General features: G+C 40.4%; 3 protein-coding genes across 3 annotated transcripts; 2 read left to right on the forward strand and 1 right to left on the reverse strand.

The window, feature by feature from the left end:
• Positions 1-490: 490 nt before the first annotated feature.
• Positions 491-4,452, reverse strand: LOC113154260 (SUZ domain-containing protein 1-like). Its single transcript, XM_026348358.1, has 4 exons — positions 3,998-4,452; positions 3,027-3,076; positions 2,660-2,929; positions 491-2,559 (listed from the first exon to the last, which is right to left on the reverse strand). The coding sequence occupies exons 1-4, from the start codon at positions 4,046-4,048 to the stop codon at positions 2,448-2,450; spliced, it is 483 nt and encodes a 160-aa protein (XP_026204143.1). The 5' UTR covers positions 4,049-4,452; the 3' UTR covers positions 491-2,447.
• A 1,523-nt stretch (positions 4,453-5,975) lies between these two features.
• fbxo42 (F-box protein 42) lies at positions 5,976-14,436 on the forward strand. The gene is made up of 10 exons (XM_026348319.1): positions 5,976-6,226; positions 7,163-7,442; positions 7,631-7,747; positions 10,128-10,262; positions 10,923-11,076; positions 11,177-11,287; positions 11,930-12,026; positions 12,237-12,293; positions 12,442-12,558; positions 12,657-14,436. The coding sequence occupies exons 2-10, from the start codon at positions 7,169-7,171 to the stop codon at positions 13,710-13,712; spliced, it is 2,118 nt and encodes a 705-aa protein (XP_026204104.1). The 5' UTR covers positions 5,976-6,226; positions 7,163-7,168; the 3' UTR covers positions 13,713-14,436.
• Positions 14,437-15,401: 965 nt separating this feature from the next.
• Positions 15,402-20,261, forward strand: slc25a34 (solute carrier family 25 member 34). The gene is made up of 6 exons (XM_026348340.1): positions 15,402-15,757; positions 16,191-16,897; positions 18,394-18,459; positions 18,922-19,074; positions 19,157-19,291; positions 19,405-20,261. Exons 2-6 carry the CDS (start codon positions 16,397-16,399, stop codon positions 19,591-19,593), a joined length of 1,044 nt encoding a protein of 347 aa, XP_026204125.1. The 5' UTR covers positions 15,402-15,757; positions 16,191-16,396; the 3' UTR covers positions 19,594-20,261.
• The last annotated feature ends 128 nt before the right edge of the window (positions 20,262-20,389 follow it).

A 20,389-nucleotide genomic window follows, 5' to 3' on the forward strand; every position in this document is an offset into this window, starting at 1 on the left:
CTTGTGGACTGCGAACAGTCACAGTCATTCTGAAGGGGGATTGTAACATTTGCAACATACAGAACATTAAACTGCATGCACAAATGAGAATATTAAAGTCCATGGTGTTGGACTGTACAATATATTCTAACCAATGTGTGCAACAAAGCTAACAAGAGAGTCAGAGAGGTGTCAATCAAACAGACTATCCATTCTCACACATCTACACTGCACATGTATATCAGTCAAAATACATCTTCTGTCAGTAGGACATGATTGTGCAAGGATTTTAAATAAGGATACATTTGTGTATATTTCCTGTGTATTTGCTGGTGTTTTTGCATTTTTTGCTTTCCTTTCAAAACTTTTTGCTCTGCAGTGAAACTGCTGTATAAAGATAATAATTTGTCATATAAATCAGAGAATAACACAAGATGCAGACTACCTTCTCTTTTTAAAGTGTGTTTATTAAAGGGTATTCAGCTTTCAATTGTGTTTTTCCAAATCTCAAAATAACAATGACATCAAATCAGCCTCAAACTGGGCAGATAGCTATGACTGACTGAAAAGTATCATCAGTAAACCACAGAGGTACAAGACGGTTATCTGCTTTAAATTATCCACTTAAAATTGTTACAAATCTTTTTAATTGCAATAATTGAACCGGATCCTTGAGTATAGTGTATGAAGGACACGAATGGATATCAGTGATGTTACAGCATCACAGGTCACTCTAACAGTGTGTATTATCTCATTAAACAGAAATTCTCATATTAGACCTGCAATGAACAACATACTATCTCATAAAGAAACAAACCCTTTTCAATTTTACTCTGAGAAAAATACACTTCGTCAAGTTTCTTATTTTTAGCTGCTACTGATGTTGAATAGAAGATACAAATGCAGCCACACTGATCGGTTCGCTCCATGATGCACTTGCTTGCTGCTTTGAAGATTGTTTGTGATTTAATGTCTGTCATAGTGGGATTCAACACACGTATTATGAATATTTCTAATAGGCAGTTTTACAACTTATTCAATGACTTAAACCTATCACATGCGCAAAAAAGCAAGGTGAACATACAATAACCAGTGAAGAGAGCCACCAGAGATCATTTACAATTTAAGGCATTGAACTGTCAAAACATTGAAAAAATTGCTGCCTGTTTATTTATTGCAATCAATTTGCTAATTTCCAGCAGTGGTACCTCATTAGTTTATTGATTTCATATTTTCAATTAAAGGTGAAGAAAGAGATAATGTGGTCGAATCCTGTTGCGTGAAAAATGCCAGCGGTGATTCATCCAAACCAAGCAGTGGACTTTGGCTTCGTTTTAAAAGGACACTGATTAAAATATTACATTTTCTGCTGGGTTTTCATATTATAACAGGGAAGTGATGCATGTTCACTCAAGATTTCCAATACGAATACTGATCCAACTTTTTCCAATTTTATAAAATATAATGACACTACCAATTATATTTCCAATGCAAGCTACATCTTCTAGGCTGTCTGAACTACTGATCTCATGACTTAAACACAATGTAACAAAAACAAAAGACACACACATGAAAAAATGTTAACTGATTAAAACAAAACACAGCACAGATCATTGGGCAATACATCAAAAATCTAGGGAATAATTTTATAATTATTGCTCAAATAAGTTTAGATTTAGTGACAATCTGTCCTTCTGGATCTACAATCTTTGGCCACAGGCTGTGTGCCCACCGGGCATTTCTTTTTATAGCCCCCCAGAGCCAAACAGAGGCTTGTGCCCTCTGGAAAGTGCTGGTCTGGGCCACTGCCGCTGCTATTCAACTACAGCAGTGGAACACTTTTGAGCACAGGGCACTTTTATTCAAAGAGTTAAATCAGTATGACTTTCTATTACCTTGCACCCAAGCTGCTAACACACAGCAAACCTGACACTGTCAAGCACTTAATTTCCACGGAACCAAGCAAACCGACGGCACCGTCCCGGTGGACACCCAGCCATATTCCACAGTCCATTGGCGGAAAGGCCAGCTCGTTCCTTTGCTCGTTCCTTCCAGATTCACGAGCTCTTCTTGTGCCCCCTGAAGAGACAGATAACTGATGCCCTGGCGCGTTGCCGGCCAATCAGTTTTAAAAATCATAGGGCACCTCATGGTACATTAAAGTATCACAGTGTGTAGGGATGTGAGGCAAAAGCCTGTTCACAGTGTGGAACAGAACGGGTTTGAGATCTCAGGCTGTTCTCTGCCAACACCTTGCAAAGTCCCACAGAGGGAAAAGACAAGGTGAAAGGCAAAGACCATGCCGGTAAGCAGAGTAGAGAGAGTGGAGAGGTTCATCTCGATCCATGCTTCATACTTCTAATGTAATCCCACCACCCTGCTCTTCACACCACACAACACCCCATTAACTGCCACCCTTCATGGCTTCTCAGGGAGACAGCTGTTTCCTTGCAGAAGGCAGCTCGCGTTTATCTGCAGAGTCGGAAGCCTGAGGTCCCATCTGGGCCGGTGGGCTGACGGATCACATGATTGTTTGGACGAACTGCTTCTAAAGGTTGCTGCGCACTCACACGAGCTGGCCTAATGATATGAGGAGAAATAAAGGAATAAATAAGAATAAATATAATATTATCTGCTCTAATATTAATCTAGTTTTTTGTCCTTACTGTTAATATCTTACCTGTCCTGGCCCGGATTGTCCTGAGGTGTTTCATCTGAAGAGGCACTGCCTAAAATCCTTCTTCTAGCTTCTGCATACTCTGCCTCTCTCTGAGCCAACGACTTCATCTGCTGAGAAGGACGAGACGAGGATGCAGGATTTCCTGTGGTGCCGTTATTTGAAGGGCGCTTTAAAATTCGAATTTGTGGCGGCGGTGCTGCAGGCAGAGACTCATCCTGGATTACAATAGCAGTTCGCATAGGTGAACCACCCACACCCAAGCTGGACTTCCTTAACAGGTAAGAAAGTGTGAGAGGAATAATATTATTGGAAAAAAATGCAGGTATATATTCAAGTCATATGTTCAATAATTGTTCAGTTTACTTACTTTGCTTCCTGATTTATTTTCAGCTTTGCTTCAAGCCTTCTCTCAATTTCCTGAGGAGAAAGATGCACGTATTACATCATGTTCATTATCTGTCTCATCGAGCAATACAGTCAGTACAATAATATACCAAGATAACAAGATACAAATTTCTAAGTTGCTCTATATATAAGTAAGTACTGAAGCAATATTATTAAACAATACAAAGTTAGAATCCCTAACTATTGTAGGGTTTCTGTTTAGTTGCTGGTCACTAATAGGTCACCTACGACTGACGACGTAAATACTCTGCAACCGGAAACAACGCAAACATAACTACTTTAGCTTTTTGTCTGTGAGGTGACACAAAGCCTATAGAACCTGACCATAAATAAACAGTTTGTGTGCAGAGAGGCAGTATTATTAATAGGTATGAGTTTAAAGTATGAGTAAATACTTTAATCCCTTTAGAGTTACTGATACCACAAGAGGGATGAACCTGAAACCAAATCCAGTGCCATCATTCAGCCCATATTCATCTACCATCACATGCTATAAAACCACCGGGTCTGCTCTTTAAACCTCTTTAACCCTTCAGACTCAACACACTGGTCCAGTTCTGTAATGATTCATCTCAGCACAGCCTTCATTTCCGCAATGGGCGGGTCTAAACAATGGTGGTCGTCTAGCGAACCGTCTACTGTAAAAGAAATAAGTTGTTGTTGTGTATTTCCCTCGGGTTTCCCCACACATTAAAAAAATAAAGGTGTTTTTGAAATAAATCGACGAGAAGCCAGGCTTGGTCTCACTTTACTACGGGACAGTGAGGCCTGTAAGACTCAGCCAGGAAGCCAGACTGCTTTACGACATGAAAACAAACGTGAAAAAATATCCGAGCACCATAAATCCAGTGTAACACAGATCCCTGCGAGGTGTCTGCCTGTCCACACCGGGTGTTAAGTGGCTGATCTGAGCAGTGTAGCTCCGTTTCTCACCCCGCTGTCCGCCGCCTCTTCCCAGCTCTCTGCAACCTCTTCATCCTCCATGTTGAACAGGACGGCTGCTGTTTAACTACCTCTTCGGCTCCGCCGGCTAACTGTAGCCCGTCCACGCATAGGACATGAGACGGTGGTGTACACCGGTCTGTGGGAAGCTCCGTGTCCCGGGTTTCGGTGATCAGATGAAGGCTGAACAGCCGGATTAACAAACCCGTCCCTGGCCGCGTGTTTAGCCTGCTAGCCTGTTAGCCTGCTACCTGTTAGCCTGCTAGCTTACTGCTGCTGGTACTTCAAATCTGGTGTCACGTTCATTGTGGTTCAATCGGCCACTGGTGTCGTCCGCACACCACTCAGACAGAAAACATTTATGACTTTTAACCAGGTTTTAACACTTTGTTGAGAAACGACTCTCAAGTAAAAGAGTGACCGCTGACACCGACGAAGGGAAATGACGTTGTAATGTTAGTTTAGATCAACAGCGTCAAAGTTCACTAATTTAAGTTTGTTTCAGTGATCAAAACATGTAACACCCTCATTACTCCTGTTAAAACTGGCCTGTTAAAGATTATTTCCTAAAGTGCTTCTTTTACCTAACCTTTCAAGTTCGTCAAATTTAATAATAGTCAATAAAAACAGTAGTCAGATATAGTAAAACCTAAAAATGTTAAAGTCCACAATCATCAGAGGAAAATCTGAATTTTTGAGATTTTGCTTGCTGTGTAATGGTCTTAAATATATTATTTTCTAAATCATCTACATAAATCTAATATGATTTCAGACGTTTAAGTTAACCAAACCAACTAGATATTAAAATATATGTAAATATAAGTAATTCCCTCTTTGTGTTTCTAGTAGTAATTTTGTGACATTACAAAGTCTGCTCCTTTCAGACAGACTTTCTAATGTTTTGTTTTTCACAGGGGAGAACTGCAGATAATGTCACCATGAACCATCTTTTAAAGGGTTCTCTTAAAGGCCTGAATTAATAGCAAAGAATTATTACAGCAAGCAAACCTATTTTAGTGTTTGTTTTAAGACTTTCACATGAAAATTGAATTAAAGGACTAAGACTAAAACATATGGGTATTTAACATTAGATCAATGGAACCCTAAATCCTATTTACCGACTTTACTCCAATTTGCAGATTGTCAGCAGTAACAGGAGAGAGACCGATATCACAGTACATGATATCAATGAAACATGGTAGTGGGAATATTCAGGAGTTGGAAACATGCACCAATCCAGATCCTGACAAAGCAGAAGTACCACCTTATTCTTCGAACACATGCACTCTCTGGTTTGCATCTCTGTAGTGAAGGATTTGCACTGTAGCAGGCTAATAACCCCAAATACACAGCAGCTAATAAGCCAAGCATTTGAATGAAAGACAACATAGGTCATCGGGTTTTACACAAACATGGCAGGAAACTTGCCAACTCAAGGGCAGACTCCCATTAAAGCAAAAAGGGGACATACGAAATGATAAGTTATTAGAGTGAATTAGAATAGAGAGAATTTTCCAGACATTAGTGTATTCACTCCTATTGTTAAGTTGATATTGTAAATTGTAATTTATTTTGTTTTCATTAAATCAAAAACAAATGCAAAATATTCTCTAGTGGTTATTCACCACTACATACTTGTGTGTGTGTGTGTGTGTGTGTAAAGGGTGGTAAATAAAAAATAATAATAATAAAAGTAAAAGTAAAATATATATAAAAGTTCAAAAAGAAAGCTTCCAACATTCTATTGGTAACCAAACCATATTTAAAAAATAAAAGTCACCTAAGAATGCATTTGAATGAAGTTTGACCAGCTTTGGTTAATTTGGATGCAGGAGAAAAACATTTCCTGCACTCTTTATGAAGAATGAGCAGCAGGCGTAGATGTGTTTTTTTTTTTGCATTTAAATAAGATCAGATTATACCAGATATGCTTTAAGGATCAGTCTAAAAGTGATTTTTTTAAACAAGGGTAATCACAGTGTTCCCCTGGGCAGCACATTCGCCCACAGCAGCTGGGGGCGCAGTGTCCGGACGGAGGACCCACCCTGGCAGCAGAGACACTCAGCGGCTGCTGGAGCGTCGCTGTGCCGCGGAGGACGCTGTTCACCGAGCGGAAGATGGCGACTGTTTGGAGGCTGCAGAGGAACCTCCGGAGCTGATACCGGGGAGGAGAAGAGGAGAGATACACACAACCCACACAAGACAACATCTAAAACAACGGTATTATTTACGCCTTAACACTTAAAAATGGATAATGTTAACATATCAGGGGAAATTCTGACCAAGTATCTGATATTAGACGGGGCTAATTGCAGCACACAGCCTCTTGTGAGGCTAGCGTTAGCTAAGATTATCAGCACTAGCGATGGGCTGAAAATATGAGATAGCTTGTTAGCTACCAGGGTCTACCTGAAAGGATGTAGCATGATAAAGGTTATTGAAAAGTAGGGGAGTTTCATAGTTTCACAAGCAGGTGTATTTAAAAGAAAACGCGTAATGTATGAGTAGTCCCCGTTAGCTAAAGATTCATTGATGTTAGCCAGTTAACGTTAGCCTAAATGCTCATGATAATGTTAAGTTAGCTAGCGTCGATAGCCAGTGCTAGCATATTCTCTGAAGACCAGACGTTAGATTCAGTAACGTTTATACGCCGGTTAGTGAGCATAAACATTTTGTAACATAAGCAATTTGTTGTTTAGTCTTCTGACATATCACGAGTTTCAAGTAGTAATTTGCATAGCCAACGCTAGTTAACTTTAAAGGTGGTGATTAGCATTAGCAATCCAGCATTTCATGTATTATGTGATGGCTAACGACAGCCAGTTAGATTCAACGTTAGCTAATGATACAGGAGAAACGTTATGTGTGGAAGGACCAGCTGTCTAGTCTGAAGAAAGGCCACTACCCGCTTGAAACAATGGATGTAACAATTAACGTTAAGCTTGCTAAATGACACAAAATGTTATACTGCTTACAGCCTTGCAGTGACATTGGCTTTTTTTGGTTAGGACTAAATTTCAAGTTTTCATTTTCACCAAATGTGATTTGCATTAATCTAGTAAGAAGTAGACGGGCCAATTGTGAAATGGGCGAGTTTATTAGCACAAATTTAATACTGTAGGGTATCTAAGGGTATGTTTCTCGATGTCTCAACAGACAATTATGTCCCGCTCTCTTGACAATGAGGATGGATGCTTCGTTGCTATGGATACAGAGGACGATGGTACAGAGGCTGCTGGGATATCTGAAGAAGTAGATGAAAAGATGGGGTCCTGTCGACAAGAAGGGAACATGGACAGTAGTGCCAAAGGAGGGGGGCGAACAATGTTGGAGTTGCCAGAGGAAGTTCTCGAATATATTCTGTCCTTCCTCTCACCTTATCAGGAGCACAAGACTGCTGCACTTGTGTGTAAGCAGTGGTATCGCCTCATTAAAGGTACTTCTCTTACATTTACATAGTCTTGTGTAAATCTGAATTGGACAGAAGGCTGGTTCACTTCACTGTTGGTGAGATGTTGCACCATGAACAAAACCATGAACCGTAATATATGCACATACTTTATTTTAAATAAATTCTGCAAATGGAAGCACTTAACTTGTTTACTATTGTTTTCTCTGATTTAGGTGTTGCTCACCAGTGCTACCATGGTTTCTTGAGAGCTGTCCAGGAGGGAAATATCCAGTGGGAAAGTCGCACATACCCATATCCCGGAACCCCTATAACGCAGCGCTTTTCACACAGTTAGTAGACATTACTTTACTATGTTCTATCTTAAAATAAGTTTGACTGATTGATTGACTGATACCACTTTTTCCCAACAAACTCAAAGTAGCTCAAATCCAAGTACTGTACCTCGAAATGCTTTAAAGCAATTTTAGCTGTGGATCAGATTATGAGTCCAGGGTACAGCAGATAAAATGCCCTGTATGAGATTAGTCCTTCATGAAAAGAGCAACATCAGACACCTAATCCATTTAGTTATCTCATGGTCTCCAATAACACTGAAAATAGACCACTGTGTAGCTGATGGGCTCAAAACTGCAGGGGCAATACAAGGTATCCACACTCCTTGAAATATCTTAAAACATCCTGAATGTGATTTTTTTTTCTTCTTTTTTTATGTTATTATTTTTGATAAGATCTTAAATTTAGAGATGATGCAAAACTCTGGTACAATTTATTTAGTGTTATGTAGTTAAATATAAATTTTTTTTCATCCAGATGGAGTTGGGTTTTTATGCTCATTTTATTGCCCTCTGTGTTTGGCTTGTTTCTGCACTGACTGCCATCTGTTCTCGCAATTTCCCTGAAGGTAATGCAATTCGGGAAACATCGCAAAGAAATGTCAGTGATGCTAAAGACAGACACGAGATCTGAGGGAATAGTTCTCATTTTATCTGTAACTTTAGATAACAGGACAGTGTCTGATACGGGAACTGTGAGAAGAGGAACAGACTTTTTAAATTGTTGAAGGCATTTACTCTAAGCTGTAACCTGGAACGTTTTAAATGGTTGAAATGTTATTGAACATTAACATTAAATAATGCTTAATAAACAGGCAAGAACAAGACTAGTAAAACCTGTATTCAGAGAGAGTGGGAGCTCCTGTGTAGGTGTGTATGAGGGAGGCAGCAGCCTGTAGTTTGATTATTTGGATGTAAACATTTGTGCAATCTCAGGATTGACCTTGATTTTTATTCTACTCTTTGCTTTTGGCTATCCGACGTGATGAGTGACTCAGCAGAAATGGTGATATGATTACAGGAAACACTCGAGGAGTCTAGTTTGGTAGATAAATAAATGTAAGCATTCATACTGAGCTGCCTTATTCTAAGTGACAGAAGTTGCTTCTTTTTTAGCTGACAGCAATGTACCACATTGTTGCCAGACTTTGGAGGAAGAGAACCTTTTGTAAACAGAGCAAAACTATTAAAACTTCAATGTACTTCCCTCTACAGTGTGCCGGAGTAGACTTCACCGTTTGTTTTTCTACTGTTAAATATTTGTCTTAATGTCATGGTTAGGATTAAAACATGGACCAGAACCGCTTTTTGTTCAGCTTGCTTTTGAGTCTCACTCTTGACTTGGCTCTGTCTGTGTTTAATCTTTGTCTAAGGTGGTAGTGATTAGTGCTTCTGTGTACCGTGACCTTCTAGTAATATTGTACTAAACTTTTTTTATCATTGTATGAATTTCTGTTAAATTTAACGATATACAGCAAATTATAATTAAAACTTCAAAAGTAGTTATATATAGTTTGTTTAGGAATTGGAGAGTTTTGTCTCATATGGAGAATAAATGGTTGAACACAATTGAACAATTTCATTAATGTATTTTGCTGTTTTTATGTTATTTTACATTCAAATATCCAGACCAATATGGTAATCGATTGAAAGCATATTGTGTTCAGCTCTTAAGTCAAATGTATTATATTATCTGGAGAGAAACTACAGTACATTTCTTTGTTGCAGTGTTTAAAACTCTTAATGTGTTCAGATACTTTGCAATAATTACATGTAGCAAACCAGCAAAAAAAGAGAGACACCAAAGCAGCCCAGCCTATTCCATAAGCTAACATTTCAGCACTAGTGTGCTTTCTTCAGAGCTTAAAATAGATTTAGTGTGTTCACATTTTGGAGGCAACACCCAGCCATGTTTATGTTTTCAAGCTATTCCAAACCCTTATTCATCAGCTTTTCAATTTGAATTCTCTTCCCTTCACACACAAGCAGAAGGAATTCTTTTGAGCTTTACAACAAAATAAAAAAATGAATTCTACAGGTTAAATATAATATGCAGTAGCTGAATTTACTAAAGTAAAACTTTATCTCTAAACAACAAGTTTGTAATAATTTGAATATAGTGTCAGATGTTTCTTGATGTTAAAGGTAATTGATTTGTAAACATTGGCCATTTTGAATTACAGTTGTTTTAAATTAGGATCAAACTTTTCCAGCAACTTTATTGTAAATGGCTGCATATGCTCACAGATTTGGAAAAATCTTCCATCTGACTGGAAACAGTGGTCAAAACAACAAGGAATGAACTAGGAAGTTGTGAAACACTTGCTGAAGTTAGTTTTTAATTGTAGTGACTAATTTTTGTTTCTTTTGGTTGCAGGTGCGTGTTATTATGACCTGAACCAATCCATGTACGTGTTTGGGGGTTGCACTCAGAGTAGCTGCAATGCTGCCTTCAATGATCTATGGAGACTAGACCTCAACAGCAAGGAGTGGATCCGTCCTTTAGCCTCAGGTATGATCACAGTAGAAGTATTAGAGACTCTTTTTTTACAGTATGTAGCTCTGGTTAAACAGTAACTTTACTTGGATTATATGTAGATGCCAACAGTTTGTGAATAGAGCAGTCAGAAGCTAAACAGGTTTAGGAGGTGGCAAAAAAAACATGAGGTGAAATGAGATTGCTGTAATGTGTTTTCATGGGTGTGCTTGCATTTCATTGCAGTAAGTTTAGAGGTGGTTGTCTTTTATGAAATTGCACGTTAAGGATTAAGGGTTGGAACTGTGCATCACCTCCACAAGCAGCCTTTAGTGTCAGACTTAGTATGGGGCCTCATGAAATTATTGTTAATGTGGTGTTCTTCATCAAGTGATTTGGAAAAACCTTACTTTGACAATGAGGACACATGTTTACAGTGATGGGGCAGAGAGGAAGAATGGAGCTGCATAGAAACACTGAACACTGCAATGCTTTCCATTTCATTCTACTGTTTCCACTTCTGTTTCCAAAATAAGTAGTACTACTAGGAGTGAGCTAGTTTTTTTGGACTATCACTGTTCTTCTCCACTCAATTATGTTGGAGTTCATTGAATTAAAGATTTATAGACACATGCACACCATGAACCTCTGCATATTAAGCAAATATTTATTATAAGTAATCTTTTTCTCTTATAGGCTCTTATCCATCTCCTAAAGCTGGAGCAACTTTAGTGATGCACAAAGATTTGTTAGTCCTCTTTGGGGGTTGGACTCGCCCCAGTCCATACCCACTGCACCAACCAGAAAGATTTTTTGATGAAATCCACACCTATTCTCCTTCAAAGAACTGGTGAGAGACACTCAAGTGCTGGGAGCTAGAATTTGTGCATTTTATTTTTACTTTTTAATGTGTAATCATTTTATTTTGACTTTCTTTTTACTCTGTTCAGGTGGAACTGTATAGTCACAACACATGGACCTCCTCCTATGGCTGGGCACTCTTCCTCTGTAATTGGAAACACCATGGTGGTGTTTGGGGGATCATTAGGAGCACGTCAAATGTATGAACATTATTTCATTTTTATTAGCTATGGAAACGCATGTATTGCATATTAAATTCATAATCTGCAACTGGTTGAGATGATTGGGTAGCAAAAATGCTTGACCTCCAATAATATGGCATCAGCCAGTTATATTTATTCACAACTTGGTTTAGGCTTCTGTGTTATGATGCTCAGCTATTGCTCTGTCTCTCCCACAGCATGTCTCTGACATATTCTTCTTGTGAATACTCTAGCTCAGACAAGTGCTGTTGAACGAATCCATCATATCATATGTATGAAATGTCTGATGCATAATAAGTTTGTGGAACTGTAAGCCAAACCTCAAGCAGTTAGCAGAGCAGCCTTTAAAAAAAGTTGACCTTACTTCAGAGGCTATAAAAAGCTATATAAAAACTATTTTTAGCATTTGGAGCTTTTTTTGATGAAAGGTGGGCCCTGCTTTTGTAATGAAGAAATATGGCACTTAATGTAGTGGTGAGGATCACTAATTTGTAGTTTGAGATGTTCTCAGAAAGAGAAAAATACACCAGTCTCATCCTTTAAGTCTTAAATTTCTCTAATGCACAGTTTGACGTGTATTAGAAAAGCTGTCACACATCATCACATCATGTTGTTCTGCCTTTACTTGTTTCTGATCAGGAGTAATGAAGTCTGGGTTCTGGATCTGGAACAGTGGTCCTGGTCCAAACCACCCATATCTGGCCCATCACCCCACCCACGAGGAGGCCAGTCACAGGTAAAGATTCATTCATTGATTTAAGCTACACGATACTGTCTGTTGATTGATTTTAAGTGAGTCTAACAAAGTGTTTTCTAGTCATTTTGTTTACTCAGTAAGACTGCTTTCCCTACTCCAGTTTGTTATTGTGAAAAAGTGTTTTCAGAAGCCACTGCTTACACATCTCATATTAACTGAAGTGATAACCGATAAATGTTTTCCTGTTAGATCGTGATTGATGATCAGACGTTGCTCATCTTGGGCGGATGTGGTGGCCCTAATGCAGTAAGTTTCTTTTTTAAACTTTTTTCCAGCAACACGACAAGAACATGTCTGAATCTCCTAGGAAATGTTTTTCGTGAGTTTTGACTTATCCTTTTCTTTTTCTTTTTCTTTTTCTTTATTTTTTCTTTCTTTATTTATTTTTTTACAGCTCCTTAAAGATGCCTGGCTCCTTCATATGGATGCACCACCTTGGAGGTGGCAGCAGCTGCAGGTAGAAAACGAGGACCATGGAGCGCCGGAGCTTTGGTGTCATCCAGCCTGTAGGGTGAGTGCCTCTTTTATCTGTCAGTGGTGTGTGTGGATGTTTGAAATGCACCACTAATGTGTCTTTGTCTTTTTTTCACCTTGTTTATTTACCTGAAGGTGGGCCAGTGTGTGGTGGTTTTCTCACAGGCTCCATCTGGCCGTGCACCGCTCAGCCCAAGTCTTAACTCCCGGCCCTCCCCCATAAGTGCCACCCCTGCCCCTCTGGGCCCTGAACCGCCTTCCTTGCGCTCTCAGTCCCCTGTTCGAAGCGGGGCTGCTGGTGTTGTCCTGGGAGCTGTTGAAGAGGCTCCATGTGTAAATGGTCGATGGGGCACACTGAGACCTCGGCCTACAGCCAGAGGAAGTGCCAGAGATGGAAGTCCATCCTCATCCCAGCAGCAATCTCCTTCACAAGGCCCAGACAGCCCCCCTCTCCCTCCACTATCCCAGTTATTAAATGGATCCTCTCCTTCACCTCGTACCAGCCCAGCTCAGGCTGCATCTCCTCCCTCTCGCCCTCACCTGCCTGCCTCCACAGACTATGGCTGGGAGTCTCCCCCTTCTGCCTCTCACCACCCTGAGGTGCCCAGCACCAATGGCCTGCATACACCTCCTTCAGGCTCCCCGCACACTCCCCCAGGAGCAGTGTCCCCTGCTGCCTTACGACGAGGTCTGGAGGCAGTGAAAAACAGGTCTTCCTCATCTTTACCTTCTTCGTCGTCATCGTCTTCCCTTCATACACAAGGAGCTTCTCCTGGAGCAGGAAGTGGTGGAGGAGCAGGTCCGCCTGGAACCCCTCCGTCATCATCCTCCAGCCCACCACAGGCTGCTGGGGCTGATGGACATGCTATACCACCTATTGCACGGCGTCTCGGCCATCACCCACCGCAGAGCCTGAACGTAGGAAAACCTCTGTACCAGTCTCTCAACTGCAAACCCATGCAGATGTATGTGCTGGATGTGTCCCGGGCCAAATCTGCTGGGGTGGTGTCCTGGAGAGTTTATGGGAATGGGACCCCAGCTGCAGTTACGGGGCCACCAGAGACCAGCCTTCACACTGTGGTACAGGGCAGGGGAGAGCTCATCATATTTGGGGGCCTCATGGACAAAAAACAGAATGTGAAGTACTACCCTAAAACCAACGCCTTGTACTTTGTACGTGCTAAAAGGTAATGCAGCTCCAGGTGGGAGAGACGCTCCAACCTGTGACCACACAAGGGAACTGACACACAAGGCCTTTTTCCTTTTGGAAGTATTAATGGGAAAAGAACATAATTATTGTTAGATGTTCCACTTCAAAAATTCACTATTCTCCCTTCTGCCTACTGCAAGCATTCAAAATAAAACACTTTAACTACACTTTGGTAAAAAAAAAAAAAACATTTGGTTGAATGAGAATCCTGACGGTGTGAGTTTGTGTGTGTGACTGCGGTGAGTAGAGTGAACAGGACATTATTTAGTTGTTCCCCAGAAGGTGATCAACTAGACAATAACAATTCTGTTTTTCTCCTCTGAACTCTGAAAGTGACAAACCGTGGAAGAACGGATGCTGTTGACAGAAACTGTCGACGACTACCTTGCTTTTTGTATCACTCTTTAAGCCTGCAATGTTTACATTGAAAACAGTGTGAGTGTTTTGTGTGTGTGTGTGTGAGTGTGTTAGGTGTGCACCGTGGTGGTTAAAAGTTGTTGACTAATGTGTGCTGGGGGCCATGTTGGGTAAGAGATGTGGCACTGTACAATAAACATAGTTAAACAATAAAGGCCTCCATGTCTGCGCTGCGAGTGCTATTCTTTTTAATCCTGTGTGCGTGGTCTAGGAAACATCACTGTATTTGTTGGCTAACAGGTCCATTAGTAGCGAGCTGCTCTGGAGCCTTCAGTCAGATTACATGATGTTGTATGCCTTTTCTTTTAAACTGTCCTTTTTGGTAATAAAAATTGGAAATTGGAGTTACCAATTATGAAATCAAAATGTAAAACAACTATTTAAATTAAAGGGTTTAGGGCATTACAATAGTTTCCAGTTCAAGTCAAGTTCAATAACGTTTCAAGTCGTGTTAACATAAAGTCAAGTAGTTCAAGTTGGATTAATTAAATTCAGATACAGAATTTAATTTCACACGTGAAATTTTGGTACATTGGAGTTTTTATCTGTTAAACTATTTACAGTGTGAGTTGTAACACTGTTATTGTCACACAACCAACTCTGACCATAAAGAGGTTATTATGAGATCTTGTAATAATTATATTGCCTAGTCACTCTTAATTCTGAAAGAAATCATAATTCAAATTTATTTTTATTCTTGTGAACGCACAGCCTTTCTGTCCTTATGACCCTTCATTGCATCAATAGAAATTCTTTAAAGTTTGAACATTGAACAACTCAGCAAACCTCATCTGTTGAGGAAAACTATAGGAAACAATAGAAAGCTGCTGAACAGCTGCTAATTGAACTACTTCTGCTCCTAGGTCAGGAAGAAATTTTGAAGTCTCAGGAGCGGGATTTGGTTTCAGGGTGATGGGAAGTTAGCTGGTTTTTGGAGGAGTTGTGCTCCACAGGGCTGCAGCACAGCAGCCTCTAGTGGCTCTTTTACATGCAGCACAAACAGCAAAGGTCACATTGATGAGTCATTGTGACTGCAAATAACATTTATTCTTAATGCAGTTTATAGTAAAAACATATCACAATAAATGCTTATGAAGATGTAGTTATATCACGTTATCTCTCTGTTTTCTGAATTAGTTTTGTGGTCAGAATATCTCTAAAACAATTATGCTTCTAGAACAACTTTTAATCAAATGATGTGTAAGTGAAAACAAACCCGTTTGTTTGTTTGTTGTGTTGCTGAGATCATCCATACTATCTCTGGCAGAGTAACCTCGTTTCTGCGCCTATTTCTAGATTTGGATCCAGCTCTCTCTTCCTTCAGACACTCCACCCCACCCCCCTCTGGACCAACGATAACCTTTTACCCAGAGAGCTGCTATAGGACCAGAGCGGGGGCCAGCCGCAGAGCAAAGCTGTGTGATTCGTGCTCGCTCGGGGAAATCGTGAGATGGCAGGCAGGACTGAAACTGTATTGGCTCTGGCTGGAATCCGTGGGAGGAGACTTTGACAATGAGGACACATGTTTACAGTGATGGGGCAGAGAGGAAGAATGGAGCTGCATAGAAACACTGAACACTGAGTTTCTGAATGATGAACCACTTTCCAGGTATAATTTTTAACTTTTCGAAAGGCACATGAAAGTAGTTTTCTCCGTGAGTGTGTTTATCTGAAGTGCTGTGTTTGTCCCTGCAATTGTGTGTTAGTGTTTGAAGTGGACAGAAGTGACGTGTAACAGTTTTTGTGTCTAAAATTCTCTTTTCCATCCTTTAACGTTTGGTTTACTGGTTGAAACAAGCTGCTTTGCATTTTCAGGTGCACTGTTGTATTTCCGTGTGTTCAAACTTTAGAGTTTAACTTCCTGAATTATTTTCTGTCAGGTTTAAAATATGTCTGTTATGTGGGCACAGCCTGAGTGACAGGAAGACAATGAGACTGTATGTGTTTCTCCTGATGCATGACAACTGTGCCATGATATGAGCCTTTGCAAACATGAACCTTGCAAATACATTTGTTTTTAACATGAATACACTCTCTTGCAGATGGGACCTCAGTCATGGAAGCTTATGAAACTCACTTCAGGACGACACCAGAGCAGCACGCTGACCTTCAGTGTCATGTGGGATCTTAAATGAGTTATCACAAAAGCTGATAGTATTTGTTTTTGCTCTTTTCCAAATACAACACACTCTCCCTGTTTACATGATTAAGGAACAACAGGACGAACTGTGTAGCTTGTTTTTTCGGGATGACCAGTGCTCAGCTGCTGAAAACTTCACCCAAAGCGTCTGTGCCTGGTGCACAGCCTTCTCACAGTATGGCATCCACTGTGTCCGCTGTCCCCCTTGGGGTATTCGGGCCCTCGCCGCCCCGTCCAGCTGTGTGGCCTCCTCTGGACTTCGCTTTGGGTGCTCTTGCCTGCTGCGCAGCCTGCGTGTTTACCAATCCTCTGGAGGTTGTAAAGACTCGTTTGCAGCTCCAAGGAGAGCTGCGTGCACGGGGATCCTATCAGAGACACTACCGCGGAGTCCTGCAAGCCCTCTGGTTGGTGGGCCGCACAGATGGGCTCCGGGGCCTGCAGAAGGGACTCTCAGTTGGGCTGATCTATCAGGGTGTGATGAATGGCGTGAGGCTGGGCTCCTACTCCTATTGTGAAACTCTGGGTATCACGTCATGCCCCGGGGGATGTCTGCTGTCAGGGGCTGGAGCCGGAGCTCTGGGCGCCTTCATCGCCTCACCAGCCTACCTGGTAGGTTTAATGAAGTTTTCAATTGACTAAAGAAAATGAAAATGAAATGTTTTTGTGTGGAAGTTTTGATTCAATTAGTTGTTACATTTGTTGGTAAATTTATATTGTTGCCAATTACAATATATTTAGATACATCATTTATACAACATTTTAAAGAACACCAATCTCGTATGCACATATACATTATGGATATATTTAAAGTGTATGCCTTTAATATTGCATGTCAGCCATTTTGTCTGTTGTAAAGTGTCTGTTTGTATGCACAAGGTCAAAACATGTACCATTGTGTGCCATCGACAGTGGATCATCTGATTAGGTTACACTCTGCACACTCAGCCTCACACTGTAACATGATAAAGAAAATCAGTTAATCAACAGCCAAACTACTGACGGGACTTACAGGAAGATCAGAGTAATTGTGTTCTGAAGAATCAGCATAATTTGCAGAAGGTTACTGTTTAACACACTTTTTATGGAGATATTTACAGAAACCAGTTAATGTTGGCACCAATCAAAGCTGTATCCTGGTAGACAAACCATTAATGGAGCCAGTATGGTCACCTTCCTCCAAATAATCTACAGCAACAAAACCTTATGTTACGTTAACACATTCAGAGACGGACTGTTACTTTATATTGTTATGTTACACGTGCCTACAGACGTGTAGAACCATATAAAGTAAGATGTGTTCAAAATTGTTCCAAATCAGACACAATTAGACAAACGTTATATGATACAGCAGGACATTAAAGGATACGTGCAGGAGAACTTGTAGGGCAAACGTACTTTACATGGGTGGAGTCAGGTTAGTCATAGACAGTATTAGTCTGAAGCTGAGTTTACACACATCCGCTTTGGTAATTAATATATCACTTCATTACCCATCTGTCCCTGTGCCAAACGCACCCAGGAGCCACTCAGTTTAGTTTGTCAAAAAAGATTTAATCAATAAGGTGAGATCAATTAAGTTGAAGATTTTCTACTACTCACACCATCCTCAAGTGTCACCATAAAGTAGAGTTGTTGTTTTTCAGCCTCGTCTGTCAGTCAGTATTACATTTTAAACCATCTTTTGCATCATCGCTGAAAGACAATATTGTGTGATGACATGTTTGCCTACATCTAGATCACTAAAAATACCCTGCACTTTGCTTCAACCTAGCCACAGCTGCCTAAAATATACAGTATCTTCTGGTTCCATGATGTGAATAAAGAAAGCAGGAGTAAGATCAGAGAGTTTGATCATTATGATTTCATGAAAATTAATCGCTGGAGAAATTCTTAGACAACATTGTTGCAAAGTACTTGTTATGCAACTGACACCTTGTGAACATTAACAGAGTCACCTGTAATTGTTACACAACACGGGCACTCCGGTTATCCAACTTTGGTGACATGTCTGGGTTTGCCCGCACTTGGATTCATTTTCTGCAGAGCAGTCTGCTGTGCAAACCTGAATACACATTAAAACCTTGTGTACTGCATGTACTTCATAGGTCAAGACCCATCTGCAGGCTCAAACTATGGAGGCCATAGCAGTAGGTCACCAGCATAACCACCTGGTAAGACGAACACGTTCAAAGTAAGACGCATCAGTACATTTAGTAGGTACTCATATACTTTGGTAGTGAAGGTAGCAATAGCACAGTGTAAACATTCATCTGTACAGTTATTATGTATATATTCTGCCATACACATAGGCTGTTTAATTAGAATAAATATTAGCAGAACAAGACATTTAGAGAGATGGATAAAAACACAGACAGAAAATATAGCACCAGTTATGAAATCCAGAGGCCTCTATACCATAAATACACCTTCATACACACAGCATGAAATGTCTGTCATAAGCAGACTACTTCGTATTTAACTGAGGGTCACACTGTACGCATATATTTTCTAATAAATTAGCAGATAGTTCCCAAAAAGGAAGAAACCGTTTATTACAGTATACTGTACCACCAGCACACAATAGTTAAAAAACATGTTATTGGATCATGTATTAAAGTGCTTTCGTGTTTCAGGGGGTGTCTGATGCCTTTGTCACCATCTATAAAAGAGAAGGTTTGATTGGTCTTTGGAGGGGTGTGAATGGGGCCGTGCCTCGAGTTATGGTTGGATCAGCTGCGCAACTGGCCACCTTCACCACGGCCAAGGACTGGGCGACACATTCCCAGGTGGATGTTAGAAACAATTCACATGAAACCCTGCACATGAAAGTGAACGGTTGTCATCACATATTTTATCTTTTCCCCACAGTGGTTTAGTTCAAACAGCTGGCTCGCCGCTTTGATAGCTGCCATGATCAGTGGTGTCGCCGTGGCCATCAGCATGACACCATTTGATGTCATCAGCACGAGACTCTACAACCAGCCAGTGGATGAGTTTCGCAGGGTGAGCTTAAAAAGTCTCTTTAAATAAATAATATAGTAAAAGATTAAATGTTCCGTGTGAACTTCAAAACTGAAAGTTAGGGAGGCTCACTGTTTTCTCTGTCTGTCGTCCAGGGTCGCCTGTACCATGGCTTTTCAGACTGCATGCTGAAGGTGTGCCAGGCTGAGGGCCTGCTGGGGTTGTATAAAGGAATGGGACCTGTCTTCCTGCGCTTGGCCCCTCACACAGTGCTCAGCATGCTGTTCTGGGATTTGATGAGGCAGCGGGCAATGAAGCACAACCACGGCAAGGAGAGGAGCTAAAATACCTGGACTGCTGTCAAGCTGATCCATGGATTAATGAAGCCTGATTAAAAAAAAAACAAAATATTTTGGAAGATAAACCTATTGGCTTTCATTGATGAGTAGATTGATGTTACTCTCCTGTCTGGCTAGCTGTTTCCCACTGTTTCCAGTCTTTGCACTAAGCTAAGCAACTGCTGGCTGTATCAATCTTCTCATCTAGCTCTTTGGCAGAAAGCGATTTCCTAAAATGTCAAATTATTGATTTAGTTCATGAGGGTCATTCTGTCCCAAGAAGCCATAACGATGAATGAACAAGAGGGACTTGATTAAAATGGACACAAGTTACAGAGAGGCATGTTGAGGAACTATCAGGTTTACTTTAAAATACCTCAAATGATGACTTTAAATGGAATCACTCCGGCTTTCACTGATCTGAAACGTAGTGCTGATGACTTGAAGAAGTCTGGATTATTAAAAAAACACAAGACCTAGAGTCAATTCTATGTTTTTAATGTAGTGTGTCTTCTGTCTGTCACAGTTTAATGCTAACTCTTGTTGACTTATCTGTAATGTAAAGAGAATTGTGTGATGAGAAGGTTTGTACTTGCTGATTAATTTGCTTTTGTATCCTCTGTGGCACACGTGGTGTGTCTTTGAAATACAAGATATCTAAGAGGCCAGGAAGCAAAGTGTGGTTTTTATTTATTTATTTATTATTATTATTATTATTTATTTGTCTGACCACTCTGAAAACGCAATCATCTATTTAAGAAGACGTCCAGCCTGTTTCATTTTGATATTGATTAGATTGACC

The sequence above is a fragment of the Anabas testudineus genome, chromosome 5, assembly GCF_900324465.2.
Source record: "Anabas testudineus chromosome 5, fAnaTes1.2, whole genome shotgun sequence".
In the NCBI taxonomy this organism is placed as follows: Eukaryota; Metazoa; Chordata; class Actinopteri; order Anabantiformes; family Anabantidae; genus Anabas; species Anabas testudineus.

Coding starts and splice junctions, on each gene's coding strand:
- fbxo42 (XM_026348319.1), top strand. CDS start 7,169: ATGTCCCGCTCTCTTGACAATGAGGATGGATGCTTCGTTGCTATGGAT. Junction 11,288..11,929: donor TCATTAGGAGCACGTCAAAT/GTATGAACATTA, acceptor GTTTCTGATCAG/GAGTAATGAAGTCTGGGTTC. Junction 12,294..12,441: donor GATGTGGTGGCCCTAATGCA/GTAAGTTTCTTT, acceptor ATTTTTTTACAG/CTCCTTAAAGATGCCTGGCT.
- LOC113154260 (XM_026348358.1), bottom strand. CDS start 4,048: ATGGAGGATGAAGAGGTTGCAGAGAGCTGGGAAGAGGCGGCGGACAGC. Junction 3,077..3,997: donor AAGAGGCGGCGGACAGCGGG/GTGAGAAACGGA, acceptor CTTTCTCCTCAG/GAAATTGAGAGAAGGCTTGA. Junction 2,560..2,659: donor GACAATCCGGGCCAGGACAG/GTAAGATATTAA, acceptor TCATATCATTAG/GCCAGCTCGTGTGAGTGCGC.
- slc25a34 (XM_026348340.1), top strand. CDS start 16,397: ATGACCAGTGCTCAGCTGCTGAAAACTTCACCCAAAGCGTCTGTGCCT. Junction 19,075..19,156: donor ACTGGGCGACACATTCCCAG/GTGGATGTTAGA, acceptor TTTTCCCCACAG/TGGTTTAGTTCAAACAGCTG. Junction 19,292..19,404: donor CAGTGGATGAGTTTCGCAGG/GTGAGCTTAAAA, acceptor TCTGTCGTCCAG/GGTCGCCTGTACCATGGCTT.